Source organism: Mytilus californianus, unplaced genomic scaffold (genome assembly GCF_021869535.1).
Source record: "Mytilus californianus isolate M0D057914Y unplaced genomic scaffold, xbMytCali1.0.p SCAF_1, whole genome shotgun sequence".
Classification (NCBI taxonomy): domain Eukaryota; kingdom Metazoa; phylum Mollusca; class Bivalvia; order Mytilida; family Mytilidae; genus Mytilus; species Mytilus californianus.
The window spans coordinates 52,128,111-52,153,285 of NW_026262581.1; the positions used below are offsets into that span (position 1 = coordinate 52,128,111).

A 25,175-nucleotide genomic window follows, 5' to 3' on the forward strand; every position below is an offset into this window, starting at 1 on the left:
ATATATCATTCCTTATCAATAATGACTAACTTCAACATGTGAAAACCTCAGGAAAACTAATCCAAATCTGTCCAAATACGGAAGTGCACCTCTTGAATCTGTACATGCAATAACTGTCCAAAGTTTAAATAATGTTGCCAGATAACAATATTAGAGCAAAGCATGAGACAAACAAGGTTTGTTTAAGATGACTTTGGCAGAGAAAGAGAGAGAGAGAGAGTTAAAAGAGAGAAAATCTTAGTAATAGTACAATGAACTGGAAATTTACAGACCAAATGTACATTTAAAATTTGCACATACTACCTGGGAAATAGTAACCACAGTGATCTTATGTCCAGCAGTAGTATTACAAGAAACAGATGCTTTGAATGATTTAATTGCCATAACCTTTTTGTCGTTTCTGTACATCATCTTAGAATTTTCAATCCAAGTACACTTAATCAATTCACCTCAGTCTCAAAAAGCCAGATATTTACTTACATTACTTACAAATATAAAATAATTATTTTTAAAACATTATGTACCCGTAGTATAAATCTTATCTTACCATATAAAGCAGTCCATGCTTGGTTAATGACATCTAAACATACAGAGCCAGATCTATAATATAAAATAAACTGTTAACACAAAGATATGTCTCGCCTATTTGTTATTTTGATAATGCAAATGTTGAAATTGAAATAGCAATACTTTAACATGTAAGTAATGCAAATATTTAAAGTCAATGAACCATGACTGAAGGTACAGGGCTAAACAATCTCCATGGAAATCAGATGTGCCAATGCTAATACAACTGCATACCAAATACCATTGACTTTTCATAAGTCATTCCCTTTAAACAAACCTAAACACAAACATTAACTTGTAAACTATGCAAAAGTTTCAAAGTCAATGAACCATAATGATGGGGTGGGGTTATATAATCTCCGTGGAGATGAAACTTGCAAATGCCAATACATTTGCATACTAAATATCAACGAATTAACATTAGTGGTTCCTCTTAAACTGACCTAATCACAAACTAATACATGTAAAAGTTTCAAAGTCAATAGACTGTGACTGAGGGGTAAGGACCAAATATACTCCATGGAAATGAGATGTGCTAATGCTTATACAACTGCATACCAAATATCATTGACCTACCACTAGTTGATCCCCAAAAACTGACCTAATCACAAACTAATACATGTAAACTAAGCAAAGTTTCAAAGCCAATAGACCATGACTGAGGGGGCAGGGCCAAATAATCTCCATGGTAATGAGATGTGCCAATGCTTATACAACTGCATACCAAATATCATTGACCTACCACAGTGGTTCACCATAAACTATACCTAATCACAAACTAATACATTGTTGACGCCACAGCCGGAAACAGCATACCTATGTCTCGCTTTTTGACTCGGTAAAGGCGACACAATAACTACCTAAAATGACAGGACAAAATCGCACAAGCCTTTCTTCAATCTTAAAACCATCTTTGAAAACTTGGTAAAGCTTTTCATTTAAAAGTTACAAACCTAAAAACTGGTTTGAAACTAAACCATTCAATTAGTAAATGAAAACAAACTTTCAAAAACATCAATATTGCAAACTCACTGTATACAAATTTTCCCAAAGCTCTTTAAATATAATAAATGGAGAATGTGTCCATGGGACACAGATGATGTCCCCACTTGCATATAACATTATAAAGGGACATAGCTAGAGAACTGTAACAGTGACACCACCCAATTGGATTTTGATCTGAGTTTTGTGGTAATAGGCATTGTGTATAAGTTTCATAACATTTGGTTGAGGCAAACTAAAGTTAGAGAATTGAAACCAAAAATTCAGCATTTTTTCCATTTGTAAAGGGACATAACTCTAGAAAGGTAAAAGTGACGCCACCTAAATTCAAACTTGATCTGTATTTTGTGGTAATAAGCATTGTGTGTAAGTTTCATACCATTTGGTGGAGGTAAACTTAAGTTAGAAAACTAATTTTGGGATGTACTTACCTATGGATGGACATACAGACAGACAAGGGTAACACTTAATGCCCCCTCTGTGGCAGCAGAGGCATAAAAATAAGGTATGAATGCCAATGAGCCAACTATCTGCTAGAGTTCAAATGAAGTGGATTTATGCAATTATAGAGAATTATAGGGAAAAGTCTGATGTTTATATGTATTTTAAGAAACAAGGTAAAAAAAGGGGAATTGGGCCCAAATTTTAGGAGGCTCCTCTTTTTTTTTATCATGTAATAGGATTAAAACCTTTTGAACTTTTTCAACCCTGATTTATAAGAACTCCTGGATCTGCTCTTGTGTATAATAGTTATAACAAGCATTCTGAGAGTCCCCTACCAATTAAAAATTCATTGTACTGGAACAAAATATGACGAAAAATAGTGAGGAAAACTGATTATTTGAGTGAATTTTCTAATTCCAAGGACCATATCTCTGCACAAAATCATCAGACAAGAACAAAATTCGAAATTTATCTGTAACTTGTCATGATAAAACTATATACCAATTATTAAATAAATATCTTCAAGCATGACGAAAAAAATTAGAGAAAACTGATTATTTGAGTGAATTTTCTAAGTCCAAGGGCCATAACTCTGCACAAAATCATCAGACCAGAACAAAATTCGAACTTGATCTGTACCTTATCATGATAAAACAATACACCAAATATCAAATCAATATCTTCAAGGAAGAAGAAAATAAAATGCTTCGCTGGGCGCAGCTTGATACGACCGCAGAGGTCGAACCCTGAACAGTTGGGGCAAGTATGGACACAACATTCAAGCTTGATACAGCTCTGAATTTGGATTGTGATTAAATATTTGACACAGCATAGGTTCTGACACAGAAAGAATGTGGTCTAAGAACTTCAATTTTTTTAATTTACCTATTATGGTCCAATGTCCAAAATCAAAATACATGGTTAGATTCAGCATATCAAAGAACCCCATATATTCAATTTTTGTTGAAATCAAACAAAGTTTAATTTTGGACCCCAACTTGAACAAACTTGAAAACTGGTCCCATAATCAAAAATCTAAACACATGTTTAGATTCAGCATATCAAAGTACCCCAAGAATTCAATTTTTGTTAAAATCAAACTAAGTTTAATTTTGGACCCTTTGGACCTTAATGTAGACCAATTTAAAAAACGGGACCCAAAATTAAAAATCTAAAAACACGGTTAGATTTGGCATATCAAAGAACCCCAATAATTCAATTTGATGAAATCAAACAAAGTTTAATTTTGGACCCTTTTGACCTCAATATGAACCAATTTGATAGCGGGCCCACAAAATAAAAAATCTAAATACATGGTAAGATTCAGCATATCAAAGAACCCCATATATTCAATTTTTGTTGAAATCAAACAAAGTTTAATTTTGGACCCCAATTTGGACCAACTTGAAAACTGGGCCAAAAATCTAAAATCTAAATACATGTTTAGATTCAGCATATCAAAGAACCCCATATATTCATTTTTTGTTGAAATCAAACAAAGTTTAATTTTGGACCCCAACTTGGACCAACTTGAAAACTGGTCCCATAATAAAAAATCTAAACACATGTTTAGATTCAGCATATCAAAGAACCCCAAAAATTCAATTTTTGTTAAAATCAAACTAAGTTAAATTTTGGACCCTTTGGACCTTAATGTAGACCAATTTAAAAAACGGGACCCAAAATTAAAAATCTAAATACACGGTTAGATTTGGCATATCAAAGAACCCCAATAATTCAATTTTTGATGAAATCAAACAAAGTTTAATTTTGGACCCTTTTGACCTCAATATGAACCAATTTGATAGCGGGCCCACAAATAAAAAATCTAAATACATGGTAAGATTCAGCATATCAAAGAACCCCATATATTCAATTTTTGTTGAAATCAAACAAAGTTTAATTTTGGACCCCAATTTGGACCAACTTGAAAACTGGGCCAAAAATCTAAAATCTAAATACATGTTTAGATTCAGCATATCAAAGAACCCCATATATTCAATTTTTGTTGAAATCAAACAAAGTTTAATTTTGGACCCCAACTTGGACCAACTTGAAAACTGGGCCCATAATCAAAAATCTAAACACATGTTTAGATTCAGCATATCAAAGAACCCCAAGAATTCAATTTTTGTTAAAATCAAACTAAGTTTAATTTTGGACCCTTTGGACCTTAATGTAGACCAATTTAAAAACGGGACCCAAAATTAAAAATCTAAATACACGGTTAGATTTGGCATATCAAAGAACCCCAATAATTCAATTTTTGATGAAATCAAACAAAGTTTAATTTTGGACCCTTTTGACCTCAAAATGAACCAATTTGATAGCGGGTCCACAAATAAAAAATCTAAATACATGGTTAGATTCAGCATATCAAAGAACCCCAAGAATTCAATTTTTGATGAAATCAAACAAAGTTTAATTTTGGACCCTTTTGACCTCAATGTGGACAAAGTTGATAACGGGGCCCAAAAATCAAAAATCTAAATACATGGTTAGATTCAGCATATCAAAGAACCCCATATATTCAATTTTTGTTAAAATCAAACAAAGTTTAATTTTGGACCCCGATTTGGACCAACTTGAAAACTGGGCCGATAATCAAAAATCTAAATACATGTTTAGATTCAGCATATCAAAGTACCCTAAAAATTCAATTTTTGTTAAAATCAAACTAAGTTTAATTTTGGACCCTTTTGACCTTAATGTAGACCAATTTGAAAACGGAACCAAAAATTAAGAATCTAAATACACGATTAGATTCGGCATATCAAAGAACCCCAATAATTCAATTTTTGATGAAATCAAACAAAGTTAAATTTTGGACCCTTTGGACCTCAATGTGGACCAATTTAAAAACGGGGCCCAAAATCCAAAAACTTAATACACGGTTAGATTCAGCATATTAAAGAACCCCAAGAATTCAAGAATAAAACCCCATTGAAATTGATCAAGAAATAAGCAATTTATACGAAGTATCTTCTTTTGCACAATACTGTGCAATTGAATATTTCTTGCTATTGTGCAATACTGTACAATTGACAATTTCTTGCTATTGCGCAATATTGTGCTATTGGATATTTCTTGCTATTGCGCAATACTGTGCAATTGAAGATTTCTTGCTATTGCGCAATACTGTGCAATTGAAGATTTCTTGCAATTGTGCAATACTGTGCAATTGAAAATTTCTTGCTATTGCACAATACTTATTATATAATAATTTACACATCCTGTTTGGTGTGTATCTCCTACCATATCATTATTATTTGCTTTTAAATATTAATCAGAAATAACCAACTTAAAATGGAAAATTTTAAAAGAAAAAAAAAGGAAAAAAAGAAAAAAAAAGAAAAAAAAAAAATCCCCCCCCCCAAATTTTTTGAACCCCCTTATGATTCATCACCCCCAAACTCAATCCCAGCCTTCCCTTTGTGGTATGGTACCTTGCAGTACAATTTCAGAGAGATCCATACACTTGAACACAAGTTATTGTCTGGAAACTAGAAAAATGCTTATTTTTGGCCCCTTTTTGGCCCCCAATTCCTAAACGTTTCGGGCAATAACCCCCAAACTCAATTCCAGCTTTCCCTTTGTGATATGGAACCTTGTAGTACAATTTCAGAAATATCCAAACACTTACACACAAGTTATTGTCATGAAACTAGAAAAATGCTTGTTTTTTGCCCCTTTTTTGGCCCCTAATTCCTAAAATTTTGAGGCAATTACCCCCAAAATCAATTACAGCCTTCCCTTTGTGATATGGAACCTTGTGGTACAATGTCAGAGAGATCCATACACTTACACACAAGTTATTGTCTGGAAGTTACAAAAATGCTTATTTTTGGCCCCTTTTTGGCCCCTAATTCCTTAACTGTTGGTACCATAACCCCCAAAATCAATCCCCACCTTCATTTCGTGGTATTGAACCTTATGGTAAAATTTCATGGAGATCCATTCACTTAAACTAAAGTTAGAGTGCGAAAACCAATGTGTCTTCGGACGACGACGACGACGACGACAACGACGACGACGACGACGACGCCAACGTCATACCAATATACGACCAAAAAATTTTCAATTTTTGCGGTCGTATAAAAAGTGTGGAAAACTGGTTTGCTGGACTGACGGATGGACAGACAGACAGAGTACAAACGTAAAGTCCCCTTCGACTTCGTCGGTAGGGGACTAACAAGCATTCTGTGAGTATTGCCTGGCAATTCATAGTCCCCTACCAGTTAAAAATTCATTGTACTGGAACAAAATGCTAACTTGATCTATAACTTATCATGGTGCAAACTATATAACAAATATCAAGTCAATATCTTCAAGCATGACCAAAAAAAAATGTTGAAAATTTATTATTTGAGTGAATTTTCTAAGTCCAAGGACCATAACTCTGTACAAAATCATCAGTTCGGAACAAAATTCAAACTTGATCTGTAACTTGTCACGATAAAACTATATATCAATTTTCAAATCAATATCTTCAAGCATGATGAAAAATAGTGAGGAAAACTGATTATTTGAGTGAATTTCTAAGTCCAAGGACCATAGCTCTGCACAAAATCATTAGACTGGACCAAAATTCGAACTTGATCTGTAACTTGCCAAGTTAAAACTATATACCAATCATCAAATCAATATCATCAAGCATGACCAAAAAAAAGTGTGGAAAACTGATTATTTGTTCAAAGACCATAACTCTGCACAAAATCGTCAGACCAGAACAAAATTTAAACTTAACCTGTAACTTGTCATGATAAAACAAGACACCAAATATCAAATCAATATCTTCAAGCACGAAGAAAAAAAATGTGGAAAACTGATTTGCAGGACTGACGGATGGACGGATGGACAGAAAAACAGAGTGCAAACCTAAAGTCCCCTTTGACTTCGACAGTAGGCGACTAATAAACTATTTACAAAGAGATATGTCTTGCCTATAAGTCATGCATGTTTTTGGATACTATGGTTCAAAAGTTGAAATCAAAATGGCAACACATGTTAACAATGCAAATCTTCAAAAGTCAATAGAACATGAATAAGGCCAGTGGGGTTGAGCCAAATGATCTCCGTGGAAATGACATGACAATGCTATTTTATTCAACTGCATACCACATATATAAAACCATAAAAGGTTACCTGTAAGCTATATGTAATCTGTGACAAACTTCAACATGTAAAATATGCAAAACATTCATGGTTAATAGAACCAGACTGAAACCAGGGAGGTTGAGCCAAATAATCTCTATGAAAGTTGAACTTGTCTGATCTTAAATATTACTTACACTTCATCTATATTGGGATGAAATATCCTGTTCATAAAACCTGAAAAATATTAACTTTGATTAAAATTGGATTATTCAGCAATAAGTTTAGGACAAAATTGAATCTTATAATAACTAAAAATAAAAACATTTCTCACATATCAACATCTTTATACAATAATTTTTGGGGGTAAGAGGATTGATCATATTTTAATCTTAATGCAAAGGTCTCCAAATATTGAAATTTCAGCAGGGTTTATGTAAAAAGTTCAAATGCTTCATAAACTGTAATACAAATATAACATTGTTTATAAGCCTTTGAATTTCTAGAAATGTCAGAAGATTTTTTTCCTTTAAAATGCAAGAAGTTATATAATTTAAAGACTTTTAAAAAAGTTATATATGACCAAAATACAATTCATTTTTTATTAACATCTCCAAGACTAATTTGTGAACATCTGAAAGATATCATATGTATCATAAATTTACAATACTTAGGTGTAGGAGCCAAAAAAATCAATCATACCATGTTTGTCAAGTATCTTATAATATTAATATATTATATATTATATATTAAATATATATAATTTGGTCAGACATTTTAAATTTAATGGCTATTCATTTTTCTGTGTACAATTTTTTTTGTTAAAAAGAACATCTTTTTTTATCTCAGATATATATTATAACTATTCAATAAGAAAATCATTCATAAATATGGTGTGTCTGAAAGCACTTTTCTTGATTTACCTTCATCAAGAACGCTCAAACTCAAAAATTTGAAAGACAAGGATGTATAAATGGTTGAAGAATTTAGTAGCTTTATAACAAGAGACTTAAAACAAATACTGTGGATTCATTATTTTTCGTTGGATACCAATTTTTGTGGATTTCGTGGGTACAGGTGAACCACGAATTTAAATGTTCAACGAATTCCAAATTTTCCATTGGCCTGTATGCAGACTATGGTAAAACCACGAAATTAAATATCCACGAAAGTGTGAGTTTTTCACAATCCACAAAAAATGGTACCCACGAAAATAAATGAATCCACAGTAACCAAATCCACTCATAAGTATAAAAACTAGAGGCTCTCAAGAGCCTGTGTCGCTCACCTGATTCTACTTAGGTTTTAGAAATCATGTAAAAATAGATTAAAATCATAACAGATACCCTAATAATGATGAAGGCCAAATTTGGTTTAATATTGGCCCTGTAATTTAATCAAAAGCAGAAGAATTTTTGTAAAGTTTACAGAAATTACCAATAAATTCATTGAAATTGTAGAAAATAACTTTATAAGGACAATAACTCCAACACGATGTCAATTGACAATTTTGATCATGTTGACTTATGTGTAGATCTTCTTTTCTTGATATTTTTGCAGTTTACAGTATATCTCAATCTATGAAGATACATGTATTAAGGTCTTCATCAGCAAATCATAAGGAACATTTATGGCATGTTTGGTTTCATTCCATTCAGTGCTCCTCTAGAAGACACATTTGTATGTATTTCCCATAGGGTCTTGTGTTAAACTAAGTCCCCTGCTGGCGGCCATCTTGGATGATGGTTCGGCTACAATGTAACAACACTTGGTCAGCACCTCGTTAGGAACATTCATGCCATGTTTGGTTTCATTCTATTCAGTGGTTCTCTATAAGAAAACACTTGTATGTATTTCCTATAGGGTCCTATGTTAAACTTACTCCCCCTGCTGGCAGCAATCTTGGATGACAAATCAGCTACAAAGTAACAACACTTGGTCAGCACCTCAAAAGAAACATTCACACCATGTTTGGTTTCAATCCATTAAGGGGTTTTCTAGGAGAAGACATTTGTATGTATTTCCCATAGGGTGCTTTGTTAAACTAAGTCCCCCGTTGGCAGCCATCTTGGTTGATGGATTTGCTACAAAGTAACAACACTTGGTCAGCACCTCATAAGAAACATTCATGCCCTGTTTGGTTTCATTCCATTCAGTGCTTCTCTAAAAGAAAACATTTGTATGTATTTCCCATAGGGTCCTATGTTAAACTAAGTCCCCGCTGGTGGCCATCTTGGATGATTGATCGCCCACAAAGATACAACAATTGGTCAGCACCTCATAAGGAACATTCATGCCATGTTTTATTTCATTCCATTAAGTGGTTCTCTAAAAGAAGAAATTTGTATGTACTTCCCATATGGTCCTATGTTAAACTAAGTCCCTCTCTGGCGGCCATCATGGATAATGGATCTGCTTCAAAGTAACAACACTTGGTCAGCACCTCATAAGGAACATTCATGCCATGTTTGGTTTCATTCCATACAGTGGTTCTCTAAAAGAAGACATTTGTATGTATTGTCCATAGGGTCCTATGTTAAACGAAGTCCCCTGCTGGTTGCCATCTTGGATGATGGATCAGCTACAAAGTAACAACACTTGGTCAGCACCTCGTAAGGAACATTCATGCCATGTTTGGTTTCATTCCATTCAGTGGTTCTCTAAAAGAAGACATTTGTATGTATTTCCCATAGGATCCTATGTTAAACTAAGTCCATCTGGTGGCCATCTTGGATGATTGATCACCTACAAAGTTACAACAATTGGTAAGCACCTCATAAGGAACATGCATGCATGTTTTATTTCATTCCATTCAGTGGTTCTCTAAAAGAAGACATTTGTATGTATTTCCCATAGGGTCCTATGTTAAACTAAGTCCCTCTCTGGTGGTCATCTTGGATGATGGAACGGCTTCAAAGTAACAACACTTGGTCAGCACCTCATAAGAAACATTCATGTCATGTTTAGTTTCATTCCATTCAGTGGTTCTCTAAAAGAAGACATTTGTATGTATTATAATTGTCCATAGGGTCCTATGTTAAACAAAGTCCCCTGCTGACGGCCATCTTGGATGATTGATCGCCTACAAAGTAACAACACTTGGTCAGCACCTCATAAGGAACATTAATGCCATGTTTGGTTTCATTCCATTCAGTGGTTCTCTAAAAGAAGACATTTGTATGTATTGTCCATAGGGTCCTATGTCAAACAAAGTCCCCCGCTGTAGGTCATCTTGGATGATGGATCAGCTAAAGTAACAACACTTGGTCAGCACCTCGTAAGGAACATTCATGCCTTGTTTGGTTTCATTCCATTCAGTGGTTCTCTAGAAGAAGTTCAAAATGTAAAAAATGTAGAAGACGACGATGACGGATAACTGAGGCCAAGTGATGAGAAAACCTCACATGGCCCTTTGAGCCAGGTGAGCTAATAAGGAGATGAGGTTTGATTGCCAATGAGACAGCTATCCACAAAAGTTCAAGTAAAGTGGATGTAAGCAATTATAGGCAACTGTACGGCCTTCAACAATGAAGTCAACTAAGTCAAAGGGAGTTGGAACTTACTAATTTCTAAATTTATCAATGGAGAATTGAAGAAAGGGATAAAATAAATCATGTTAGTACCCAAGCTCTGACTAATGAGCTGATGAAACCTTTGGGACTATAAGTTTCAGTGCTAGACAATGAAAAGAACACTTTGTAAACAGTCTCATACTAGTAAATGTAAAGATCACTTTGTAAACAGTCTCATACTAGTAAATGAAAAGATCACTTTGTAAACAGTCTCATACTAGTAAATGTAAAGATCACTTTGTAAACAGTCTCATACAAGTAAATGAAAAGAACACTTTGTAAACAGTCTCATACTAGTAAATGTAAAGATCACTTTGTAAACAGTCTCATACTAGTAAATGAAAAGATCACTTTGTAAACAGTCTCAGTGCTAGACAATGAAAAGAACACTTTGTAAACAGTCTCAGTGCTAGACAATGAAAAGAACACTTTGTAAACAGTCTCATACTAGTAAATGAAAAGAACACTTTGTAAACAGTCTCAGTGCTAGACAATGAAAAGAACACTTTGTAAACAGTCTCATACTAGTAAATGAAAAGAACACTTTTTAAACAGTCTCAGTGCTAGACAATGAAAAGAACACTTTGAAAACAGTCTTATACTAGTAAATGAAAAGAACACTTTGTAACCAGTCTAATACTAGTAAATGAAAAGAACACTTGGTAAATTTCAAAATAATCCATGAGTAAGTTTATAAATATTATAAACATTTCAGACTTTATGTACATGTATAACCCAAAATGTATTTTATGTCTCCAATCTTAAAGTGCAGACATTTAACATTATGACTGATGTAAGCATAAAATATGCACCAATAAAGCAAGGATGTATAATATGTAAATGAATAGCTGTCTATTATATCATGAAATATAAAACATACATACATTATCTAATAACAAACCCATAAAAAATGTATATGATGTTAAAATCAAATACATCGTTACATGTGCAGATTTCATAAATTCTAAAATCAGGAAGTTGTTACTTATAGCAAACAAATATATATATATGTATACATGTACAGCTTTAGTGCCTATTTTTAGCTGTTACTTAATAGGTTAAAAATTATGTCAAACTAATTAGAAAAAAATATATATGGGCTTCCTCATTTGTGTCTGTAGCAGCTTATTTTCTTGTTTATGTTTATTTTTTCAGGATCAATTAAATTCAATAAATAAATTATTTAAACAGAAAATCATTTCTGAAAAGATGATAAAACACTAGAAAAACCCTTCTGTTTAAACATTTGAACAATTTTGTAAATCTGACATCCTGCATGGCTAAAATTATATTTTACAGAAAAATGTCATTATTTCTCAGCCCCAAAACTTTAAGTGTGTTCACTGTTGATTAACGAACATATGTGGCTCAGGCTAGTAGATTGGCAAAATATTTTGGTTCTACAGTAAGAATTGGAATCACAGCTTTCAAAATAAACTTGAACAGTATATTGTAAAGACATCATCAAACTAACAACAATAAACAGCTGCGCCATGAGCGCATGATACGCCCGTCGTCTTGTGTGTGAATTTTTATGCAATAATCATAAATAGTTTCTGACATACAGCGCAACATGCGAAACCCCCCCCCCCCCTTTTTTTTACAAAAAAATCAACATCTCTAAATTAAAATTCTGAATCAATACCAAAAAGTATACAGATCTTCAGATTAATATAACTGAGAAGTGTGTAAATTTTTAAGCAATAATCATAAATCGTTTTTGAGATATGGCGCAACATGTGAAAAACCACTCCCCCTTTTTTTACAAAATACTCAATAACTCAAAAACAAAATTTTGAATCATCACAAAAAAGTTTACAGATCTTTAGATTAATATAACTGAGAAGTGTGTAAAATTTTAAGTAATAATCATAAATTGTTTTTGAGATACGGTGTGACATGTGAAAAACCCCTATCCCTAGCTTTTTTTACAAAATACTCAATGCGACATGTGAAAAACCCCTACCCCTTTTTTTACAAAATACTCAATAACTCAAAAATAAAATTTTAAATCATCACCAAAAAGTATACAGATCTTAAGATTAATATAACTTAGAAGTGTGTAAAGTTTTAAGCAATAATCATAAATCGTTTTTGAGATACGGCACGACATGTGAAAAAAAAAACACACACCTGTTTTAGTTACCAAGTCCTGTAACTCAAAAAGTTTTAATCTTATTTTCACCAAAAAGTATACAGATCGTTTGACCATCATAAGAAACAACTATTTTAAGTTTCATGAAATTTGGATAAGTTGTTCTCAAGTTACGGTGTGACATGTTTACGCTGGACAGACGGACAGATAGACAGACGACATTTGTATACCATAATACGTCCCGTCAAAATTTTGACGGGCGTATAAAAACAAGGAAATGAATCCATGCCTTATTGCATATGATTGTTTCTATTTGGATTTGATATAGGTCTTGAGCTGTTTTTAAAGAATATATGTGTCGAAATCAAAATTCCTAAAGTGTAGAACTCAGGCATACATGGATATAAATAACTACAACTTGAATTTTTTTGTATGAGTATTATAATTTCCATACCAGCAAATATTCAAAAAGTGCTATGTAAAATTCAAATTGAGTTAACCACTTACAAAAGGTTGTATGAGTTAGGGTGTAATATCATATCATGCTTACCAATAGAGGGGGACTTAAATTCAAATTGAGTTAACCACTTACAAAAGGTTGTATGAGTTAGGGTGTAATATCATATCATGCTTACCAATAGAGGGAGACTTAAAAGGGTATTTCTCTGGTAAATCTACTCTCACTTTCCACACTCCTCCTTCATATGGAGCTACAAATACACATAAATAATTTATTCAAATAAAAGATATCAGATATATTTTTCTTGTAAGATATATACTCTGCTACATTTTGTTTGTTTCATACTTTTCCATATCTTAACTTTAAAAAGTCTGCAATGCAATTTGATTTAAATAGATCCTGTGTTCAATCGCTCAAATTGTTTCATGGATCTGACAACGCTTCATTGAACTTTCTGTTCTGGAAATTATTATGTTAACCAATGAATTATTTTACCCCCTCTGAAATTTTAAAAGACGTATAAATTAAGACAAAACCTGAGTTTCCTGTAACAGTCTTCAAATTAAAAGAACAGAACAGTGAAATTAGATCCTTGTAAACAAGCATGGACATAGGATATATATCGTCGCTGGGCTTCAAAAATGTTGTATATGATTTATTTTGCTAAAACTACTTTTTTACACAAAATGGCTTGGCGGGAGGAAATCTCTGATGTTCCAAAATATTATACATTGAGAACAATCAAAACATTTGAAAAAAGACATGTGACAAAATTGCCAATCTCATTTTTTTGTGAAGTTTGCTTCCAAAATGTTGTATGTAAACTTGAAATTGTTGTATAGTGGCTTTAGGAATCTTTAACTTTTACATTTCTTTATTTTTGTGAAAAGAAGGTTAGTTTTTGTGTTATCCAGAAATATCCAAGTTTTTATTTCTCAGCCAGTTACAAAAATGTGCAAGTTCAAATACGACATTTTGGAAACATGCATTTTAACCAAATTTTCAAAGCCTGTTTAGGAGAAATTTTTTTGTTGAAAAATTTGTAATTTACTACATTTTGGAAGCCCAGCTACCATATTGCAATCAAATATGTTTTTATCTTACCTCCAATACATTTCTAGGAACATGATTGGTTAAAAGCAATTGCGTGGTGACCGTGTATATTTCATATGGGGTTAGTAGACGAGGCATAATTCAATACACGGTTAGTAGTGGTGTTACGTCCCTTTACAAAAACAACACGGTGTTTAGGAAAAATCTATATGGTTTCAACAGACGAAGAAATTGATGATGAATGATTGAAATAAATTCCTTAAACACATTTAAAACTAACAATTTGTTATTGTTTGCATTTGTTTTTGTATAGACTAATTGAAGCAGGTTCTTAATACTAAGTACTGAAGACTTGATCACTGTGATAGGCCATTAGTCTAGATACCACATGTTAAGATAGTCGGTAAGATAAATTCCTTACACAGTGTGCTAGTGACCTAATACAATATATAAGGTCACTACCACACTATGTAACTAATAGTATTAAAGTAATCTTCATATACATCTTTAATATTCTAATTAAACTTTAATTTGATACACATTTTTCTTGGAATGTCAGTTAACTTGTATTTTATCTTTAAATACATATTCTATTTATTAATACACAGGTTTGTTTTAATTTTTCATGGATTATCAATCAATCAATCAATCTATACATTTATTGTCAAATGAATTAACCATCTGTGTATTTTTGGGTTAACCTATTTTAAAATGACACAGATCGTTTTATTAATAACTCATTTTTATTAATAATAACATCTATATTTAAAATCTGTTTTTCTGTTAATCAATACACATGGTCTGTTTGATGAATTCAAATATGTAAAACTATCTATTTCGATGTTTTTTCTATTGTTCACAAACACAATCAATATTCACAGTTTTGTCAATAATAAGTTTACTTTTCAACTATTTTTAGGTGCTTTTAAAATATTTCGGAAATTTTAAGTCTTATGAAAAGATACCAAAGAATATTCTACAAGTTTTTATCATTAAAAGAAACTTAGCCATAATTTCAATTCCAAAATATTGGTGACATCTTGCTTGAAGTTATTTATTACCATCAGACCAAAATTAAATCATCAACTCATTTCCACAAAACCAATCTTCTAAAATATATTGGGTTGGCACTGATAGGCCACTACATTTTTTTTAAAACTGCATAAAAGATCCATGTTAGAATGGCCAAAGGCCATATAAAATTTTTTGTTACAAGTAGGTCATCCAAAACAAAAGGCTAACTCCCAATCAAATACTAAAAAGAAAATATTTTTAACATATCTGCAGGCATTACAAAAATAACAAGTTCCAACAACTGTTGGGTTTTGGTACTAAAAGATGGACAGACATTGGTAACATATTATTTGCCAATCTCTGGCAAAGCTTGAGTGGCAAAAAAAGTACATTTGTACAAACAACACTTAATACATCAACTTGCACAAAGAAGGGGTGTAACAATCTAAGCTGATTAAATCTCATGCCAAATAATGCTGACTTAGCTGATAATGACAATGACTTCAGATAAAAGCAACATTTATACTCACTTCCACTAGGTCCATAAAACTTCACGATGAACTCGTTCAATCCTCCTAGTATTGTCACCTCATGCTTGCTTTCAATACTGATGTTGTTAAAGAAAAATTACCAGAATGCAAAACATGTCAAATTGTTAGCGGTAAGAATGATTTAATATCTATAGAGAGGTCAAAATTTAATTTATATTGTTGTATCTCTTAACAAATTATACCATTTCAGAAATTTAACTAAATACGTATACTGATTTGTTGCAATAAATTTCAGAAATTTAAAATGCAGCTCAAGTTTCTTAAAAGGAAGTAACATGAACTAAATAGTTTCGGGACAATGGACATGACACTGCAATAATGCCACACTGCAGATTAATTATAGAATTACTATTCGAAGAATTTAAATATAGAAAAATATTTAACAAGTGACAGAAGAACACCCATTCATATATGACATCACAGGAGTGAAATTATCAGATTTATTTCACATGTGAAAATTTTGGTTTTTATTTCACTGGGAAATCACGGTATTTCATTGCAACCAATGTAATAAACTTTTTTCAAATATAATAAAGTCTTTTGAGAGAAAAAAAAAAAGAACAGAAGACATGAACATTTCAGTATATCTTATGATCAATTCTAATCAATTTTTTTTTTGGAAAAGATCCACTGATTATTGTTTATGTTTCATTGATCTGCCATGATGAAACTTATGAAAAACACAAGTTTAGTCTCAAAGGATTGCAATAAACATGATAAACTCAATTTAATTGGGTTAATGCATTCTTTGTTGTTCTAGCTGGTGTATTACAACAATTGTTTAATAAAAAAATAATATCACTTCACCAAAAAAATACTGCATTGTATTGCATGGCTAAAAGGGAAATTATTTGTTCCAAATTATGCTGAATGAAGCAATCTCACATTGTTAAATAAATAACCAATCAAAATATGATAAGTGGCCAATTTACTTAGTTGTATCTTAATAATGTTAATATGTGATAGATCATGTAACAAATTTTCATGTGTGAATAGATTATGTAATAAATTCTCATGATGCACTTTTAAGTTCTGTAAAACTTGAATGTTGGCTTTTGATGAAGAAATAGGTTGTTACCTTCATAAGAAATTGGGGAAAATGATACATGTATATTCCATTCGTTTATATTTTTTTTTACTTTCTTTGCTATCATTATGCAGAACAACATTTATAAATGGTGGACTTAATAACACTCACAGGAGATTTTTCAATATGATCTTGAATAAGATTTCTGATTCTGTATCTTAAAGTTTATATAAACCATGATAACCACTGTTTTCCTCAGGGCCTATTAGCATCATGGTAACGTGATGCTATATTTCATGAATATGCTGCTATCTGAAAGGATTTTCTTTTAATTTTGTGGTGAATATGATACTATAGTTTCTCAAACAAAAATGCAATTTCGAAATTTCCAGTTTTCAAAGATGTTGTAAGAAATTTGAGGAGAGGATAGCAACTTATAAACGATACCTAGTTTTCTCCACAATACATTGTATATCTAAAATAACACAATAAGATCTTAAAAAAGCACTGTTTCCCTTAAATTACAGAATCAAATTTATCATACATTCTATTATAGAATCTAAATATATAGAACCATGGGACCATTTGCTACTAAACACTAAACAGCCATCCATCCTTTTTGCATAAATGAATAAATTGCCACCAGAACAGGAAATAAAGGTTTCTCGTTACATGAATGTCTGTAGGATCACAGGTGGAAAGTGGGGGAGGGGAAAGAGTTTGGTATCAAAGTTTAAATCATTTATTGTTTACAGATGACATGGAGTCAGTTGAGATGAAATCTGATTGATTGATTGATTTTTGGTGTTTTAACGCCACTTTCAGTCCTATATAGCTTGCTGTTCGGTGTGAGCCAATGCTCAGTGTTGAAGGCCGTACCTTGACCTATAATGGTTTACTTTTATAAATTGTTACTTGGATGGAGAGTTGTCTCATTGGCACTCATACCACATCTTCCTATATCTATAGGCTATTTCATGGCTCCCAGTTTTTATTGGTGGAGTAACCTGAAGTGTCCAAAGAGAACCACAACCTTTGGCAGAAAACTGACAATCCTAGTCAATTAAGATTGAAGTTGAACACACACGACAACTACTAGATTCAAACTCACAACCTCAGTGTTGACAGGCTTAAGTTATACAGTAGCTGAACTTCTTAGACCACTCGGCCACCAAGGCCCCTGTGGTTAAATCTGATCAAATTGCTTATTATGTACTCTGGAAAGTTCAGCCTTGGTGTATTAATCTAGGACACAAAATCTTATATACACACTTAAAAAAACCAAAGCAATAGAAATGTACTTTTACTGCTCTTCACCTAAACATCACAATGAGGCTTTCAAAACAGAATAAAAGCTTGCTCACTCCTCACTGGCCAGTCACTGCTATTTCACAATGACCCCTTGCACCAGTTTTGCAAAATTCTTTGTTCAACATTGATAATACTAAATCTGTGCATTAAAGAACAATAATAAATGATAGATGTGGAGTTTCATGCACAAATTACTGACATACTACAAGCAAAGAAATCCAACAAATAATATCATCATTTGTAGTTGGAAACAAGACTCAAATGTTTTTTTTTTACTTGTTCTGCATTGAAATTATATACAAAAAAAGATTGGAAAGATACCAAGTTGGCAATAAAAACCATAAGTCAAGAAAACATAAAAAAAACCAACACATTAAACCTACATTTTTGTAACACAGAAAAGCTGAAAACCAAAGATTTAGCATCATAAACCCACCAAAAACTCTGGTACGCTGCAAAGGTAAGCAGTTCATGCTATATTAGTATCCCTAGTCCTGTTGCTCATGGGAAGTAAATATTAAATTATAAGTCCCATTTGGTGATTTAACAATCAAGGAAAAGAGGACTGGATTGTAGCTACAACAAGGTGAATATATCCATGCATGCTCATACACGTTTGTGACACAGATTTCCGTAACAGTAAACAAATGGTAAATTGAATTTATTTTAGCTTATGTACAACTTAATCCGGGCTTCTATAGTGTTTATGACTTTGGGATCAGAAATCAACTCCAAAGTAAAGCTGGAGATATTTGAGTGTGACTTCGTAAGAGCCAATTAAGTACTTTGAGCTTGTTTTCAGTAACTGCAAGTATTTTTTTTTACTTTTACCAGTGATTATTTTATGTTAAATCTATTTTACCAGTATTATACAGATAATAACATTTCAATGTTGTTTTTTATTGTCCATTCTTTTGTTATTCCTATTGGGAAAATACATTGATGCATGGTACTTGGGGAATTTAAACCCTATATCTTGGGGATCTAAAGGCAGCGATCTTACAGAATGAGCCAGAGAAGATCTACCCTAACGCAACCACTTAGACTCCTTTTATACTTCCAATTATACAACTCTCTTCCCCCTTTTCTTTTTCCAAGCTGCATACATGTACCATCCATTTGAGTAGCTGACAAGTCCACCAGTGTATAAACCCCAAATTTCTTCACTTGGAACTCTGGCTTGTTACTAACATGTCACAGTCATACCTAATGATCTGGTCATACCTCATGACCCTATCTATTTAACTGCTAGGTACTCACTGACACTTGTATGTAAGTAGATACATGGATGGTCCCTGCATGATTCAACTCCTCAATCTCAGGATCTAAAGGCAGCACGTACTCTAATTACTGACTGAGCTTAAGATGATCTTTGCTAACTCAACCAGTTAGACTCCCTTTATACATGTATCTCCAATTATACATCAGTGACACATCTCGTTACAGCAGTCTTTGTGCTCCACCACAGGCCTGTAAAAATACTTTCGGCACTGTAAAAATCGTCTCTATACAGGCCAACAGGATAAACTAAAATTTTCGTAAAATTCAGCTTCGAGCCTGTAGATTCAAAAATTTATCGTGAAGACTGGAACTTACTTATTTAGATTAAAAGGGAGAGGGATCAGTGTTAACAAATAGTTAAATCCTGCCATGATCATGATGAAAGCTAGGTTCCTGTGTTTTTCAAAGTCAGGAATCTTATCTTAGATAGTGAAATCTTGATGTGTTTTGTTTTTTGCCTGTGAGGGATTTTTGTGTTGATGGCATAGCCTTATCTTAGGCTTAGCCATCATATTAAAGCTCCTTTTCTTTTATCAAAGATCTAATCTCATAAGTGGACTACATTGTAAAGAAAATTGTTATGGCAATTTCATTTTTTTTCTTTATCTATTTAAGAGCATACTTAAAAATTAATTGATACGACACATTAAGTTTTTAATATCTTCGATAACAAAAACGTGAGAACTTTGAGAGTCACACACCCAGCACTTCAGTATTTGTTTACCTGGTTTACATAAAAATAAATTTTGTGTAAACGTGTGTAATGCATGCCAAATCAGGTCATTGAATTCTTTCTAACATATTGTACATTATAAACCTACTTAAAAATTGAAACTTAAACTTTTATTTTGCAGAAAGACTTATTTACACATTGCAAAACTGATATGACTATAAAAGGTAAGTGATGAAATGTCCTCAACGAAACCAAACCCTGGCCAGTTGCTGGCGACTTTTAGACAGCGGAAATATCTCGAAAAATATACACATCGACACAAACAATGAACATCTAAGGATACAGCTTCACAACATCAGTGTCCATTCTTCTCTTTCCTGGGCTTGGTGAAGACATTTCGTTCAATATAACTTATTTTCTGGAAAGTTTTATTCGTCTGCAATCTGTCCTCAAAACAAAAACAACAATGATGGCGGATGTGGAAATCTATGCATGACGATAGGTCACATGGCCATCTTAACTCCGCCCGTATTAGATAGTTATTTTTGTTATTCACACTTTAGAACAATAACTGCGTCTATCAATTTAGTTTAATTATAAAAATTTATTGTAAAATTGCTATATAGAACTTCGATTGTCTTTATTTCTTCAGAAACCGTGAAATCCTAAAGGTCATAGGTCATTATTTTGTTTGACGTTTATCACGTGACAACATTACCACGAGGTTATGGCGATCAGCTGTTCGATGTAAACAAACAATATGCATTATTTTTCGATCAATTTTTTTGAAACACATGGCAGATAGAATAAATGCTGTTATGGAACATGTTAAAATTATCATAAAATCATTTCATTTAAATAGAAATAATTATTTAACATTGAAATCTATAATTTTCAAGGTGTGTTCCCAAATCTATATTTTTCAAGGTTTGTGCGCACGTAAACTTTAACTGGTTTACCTCACTATATGTTGTGCCTATGTGCGGATATTTTAACAATTAATGTGTTGTTCTTTGTTGGGTTTCTTTGTCGGACAAATCATTTCTTGGTGGCTGATGTGGCCTGTTGTACTGTCCTGTATTGTTGGAAGTTCCAGTTGTCATTTTTACAATGGTCAAAATCAAAAGTTACTCCCCTTGCATGTTTATTTTTCCTTTGTTCATTTATTTAATGGTCAAAGGATGGAAACTATACTGAAAGTTTCAGCAATATAGCTATTTTTACTAAGCCTTAAACTATTAAATCACCGAGCCCATGATTGAGCTGTGTAATCTTTCATATTTACAACATTTATCAGTGGATTGATTCAGAGACATATATAGTACCATATATGTCTCTGATTGATTTTGTTTATTTTGTTTTTCTATTTCCATCTCAAATTTCGTACTGAAAGGTGTGGGCTGTTATCAAATTACATTTATCAACATTTTTAAACCATTCAATACTAAAATTAAAATTTCTATTGAAAGTAATTCCGTTTTGAGTTGTTATTGGCTTGGAACTAGCTTTCAGTAACTATGAGTACTCTCATATTGTTACTTTGTATCTTTAGCGTTTTTGTTAGTTGCTTGTTTTGCTTTGTATCGATCTGATAATACTTCCATGTTCTTATGTTGTGTTGTTATATCACTGTGAGTGTCCCAGGTAAAAGGGAGGGTTGGGCGCCCGGAAACATGTTTAACCCCGCCACATTCTGTATGTGTCTGTCCCAAGTGAGGAGTATGTAATTCAGTGGTTGTTGTTTGCTTCTTTATATCATTTTTGTTTTTTAACATAAATCAGGCCGTTTGTTATCTCATTTGAATTGTTTTTCATTTTGTTGTGTCGGGGCCTAAAGTTTGTATTACATATACTCTTTCATATTCGAATTCTAAGAGCTTTTTAATCATGATGGTATGTCGGGGCCTTTTATCATGATTACATATACTCCTTCATATTCGAATTCCAAGGGGTTTAACCAACTTTCTGACTTTGACCCTGCGAGTAAAATAAAAAAAAAAACGGGGGAAATTGACCCTACCTCTTTTCATTCTTATGAATGTTATTGAAATGTTCATTTATAGTACTAAGACTTTAAGTTTTCAATTTTGCTACTAAACGAATTGAACTTTAATTTGTGCAGTTTAAAGTTTTTTACCGTCAGAAATGGATGTGCTTTTGTCGTACTAATGCTACTTACCGGTTTCATATATTCAAATGAAAGCACCCGATGATAGAAAGTTTGATTTTCTATATCAACTTTCCGACTCAATTTAACTTTGAACTAGAAGCTCTAATGACACTGGCCCCTCTCCAACATTAAATACTAGACTACAATTCATGACTGTTGAGCTATTTTTACTTATAACATTTTCTGTTTTCAGTTTCTTTCTATCTACTTTATTTTTTGACCAAAATACAAAAATGGGTAAAAATCGTCATTCAAGGACAATAAGTTAAGAGGACCTACAATTTCGACAATGGAGACTTATTCTTATATGTTGTCTTGCTTATCATTTTTGCTGTTTACAGTTTTTCTATTTCTGTTATAGTTTTTCCAAAAAATTGAGTAAAAATCAATCATAGACAATAGATCCTATATTAAGGGAGTCGTCATGAAGGAACAATAACTCCTATAAGGAGGCAACAGACGATTTCGTCCATGTTGACAAATTCGTAAAACTTGTCAGCTGATAATTTTTGCTATTTAACATTTCTCTTTATTTATTATAATTTTCAAGATAAAAAACAAAAAACGCAAACAAATGGTAAAATATCATAATTAAAGGGAAACAATTCCAAAAAGGAGTAGACCCACGATTTTGGTCATTTGACTTATATTTGAAGATCTTGTCTTGCAGATAATTTTTGCAGTATTAAAGTTCTGTTTATCTATAATATATAGTGTTCAAGGTAATAGGCAAACATATAAAACAATGGTAAATAAAAGAAAATCACCATTTAAGGGCAATAACACTTAATATAAGGACTCGTCTAACAGCTTGGATGTATACGGACAGTTGGTAAATCTCAACATTTAGAACATTTCAGTCCCAGCTAGATTTTCACTATTTATAGCCGTCTTCATGATAATAGACAAAATTTGCATTTGACCCCTATGTTCTATTTTTACCCATGTAGGTCATGTTGGTTTGAAGACGAGATCACTGGACGTATGTTTTAAACGAGATATTCATATGATGATTGAGACCAAGTTTGGTCCATTTGGCCCAGTACAATTAGAGGAGAAGATTTTTGTAAAAGTTAACGGACGACGATCGACGACGGACGCCAATGTGATGAGGAAAGCTCACTTGACCCTTTGTGTCAGGTGAGCTGGAAAAGAAGATAATAAAAGGCAAATATAACAAAAATGTATGCTAATAGGACATCATGCCCCGCTCACACTATGGCACTATTCATTGAACCGCAAATTCTGGGTCAAAACCCTAATTCGGTATATTTTTAAAAGTTCACATTAGAATGAACATGTGTTTCAATTTGATGACACCACATCTTCATGGTAAACTACTTTAAACCAAACTCTAACCTACCGTAGGATTAAACTTAAACTTTGCTGGCCATACATGAGACGAAAGAATGACCGCGATGGATCACAGACCGGATAACATAATGAACCCTTCCTGTCGCAAGTGGGGCATAAAACATAAACATCTTTTTTAATCTGATTTTTTATCTTGCATGATCGTTTCATCCTCTCTTATGTTTTTAAACTATCTATGTTCCGTACAAATAAATTAACCAATGTGAACAATAACTAGAGGCTCTAAAGAGCCTGTGTCGCTCACCTTGGTCTATGTGCATATTAAGCAAAGGACACAGATGGATTCATGACAAAATTGTGTTTTGGTGATGGTGATGTGTTTGTAGACCTTACTTTACTGAACATTCTTGCTGCTTACAATTATCTCTATCTATAATGAACTTGGCCCAGTAGTTACAGTGGAAAATAATTTGTAAAAATTTACAAAAATTTACAAAATTTATGAAAATTGTAAAAAATTGACTATAAAGGGCAATAACTCCTTAAGGGGTCAATTGACAATTTTGGTCATGTTGACTTATTTGTAGATCTTACTTTGCTGTACATTATTGCTGTTTACAGTTTATCTCTATCTATAATAATATTCAAGATAATAACCAAAAGCTGCAAAATTTTCTTAAAATTACCAATTCAGGGGCAGCAACCCAACAACGTGTTGCCTGATTGGTCTGAAAATTGGTTTCAGAGATATGAGCCAAAAACTGCATTTTACCCTATGTACTATTTTTTAGCCATGTCGGCCATCTTGGTTCGCGGGCGGGGTCATCGGACACATTTTTTAAACTAGATACCCTAATGATGATTGTGGCCAAGTTTGGTTAAATTTGTCTTAGTAGTTTCAAAGGAGAAGATTTTTGTAAAAGATTACAAAAATTTACGAAAAATGGTTAAAAATTGACTATATAGGGCAATAACTCCTTAAGGGGTCAACTGACCATTTTGGTCATGTTGACTTATTTGTAGATCTTACTTTGCTGAACATTATTGCTGTTTACAGTTTATCTCTATCTATAATTATATTCAAGATAATAACCAAAAACGGCAAAATTTCCTTAAAATAACCAATTCAGGGGCAGCAACCCAACAACGGGTTTCAGGGCAGTTAGATCTTGACCAGATTAACAATTTTACCCCATGTCAGATTTGCTCTAAATGCTTTGGTTTCAGAGATATAAGCCAAAATCTACATTTTACCCCTATGTTCTATTTTTAGTCATGGCGGCCATCTTGGTTGGTTGGCCGGGTCACCGGACACATTTTTTAAACTAGATACCCCAATGATGATTGTGGCCAAGTTTGGTTTAATTTGTCCAAATAGTTTCAGAGGAGAAGATTTTTGTAAAAGTTAACGACGACGGACGACGCCGGACGACGACGACGGACGACGGACGCCAAGTGATGAGAAAAGCTCACTTGGCCCTCTGGGCCAGGTGAGCTAAAAAAGGAGAGATTTTTTTGTTGTTGCTCCGTGTTGGAAGCATCACTGT

General features: G+C 32.8%; 1 protein-coding gene across 1 annotated transcript in view; it reads right to left on the reverse strand.

The window, feature by feature from the left end:
* The window catches only part of LOC127721082 (ubiquitin-conjugating enzyme E2 H), a 28,694-nt gene extending 8,051 nt beyond the window's left edge, over positions 1 to 20,643 (reverse strand). Inside the window, exons 1-5 of the mRNA XM_052227768.1 lie at positions 20,488 to 20,643; positions 15,832 to 15,908; positions 13,410 to 13,484; positions 7,305 to 7,344; positions 548 to 600 (exon numbers count right to left, since the gene is read on the reverse strand). Of these exons, the coding sequence (XP_052083728.1) occupies positions 548 to 600; positions 7,305 to 7,344; positions 13,410 to 13,484; positions 15,832 to 15,908; positions 20,488 to 20,540 (298 nt within the window). The 5' untranslated portion in view covers positions 20,541 to 20,643. The remainder of the gene's footprint in view (positions 1 to 547; positions 601 to 7,304; positions 7,345 to 13,409; positions 13,485 to 15,831; positions 15,909 to 20,487) is intronic.
* Between the last annotated feature and the right edge of the window lie 4,532 nt (positions 20,644 to 25,175).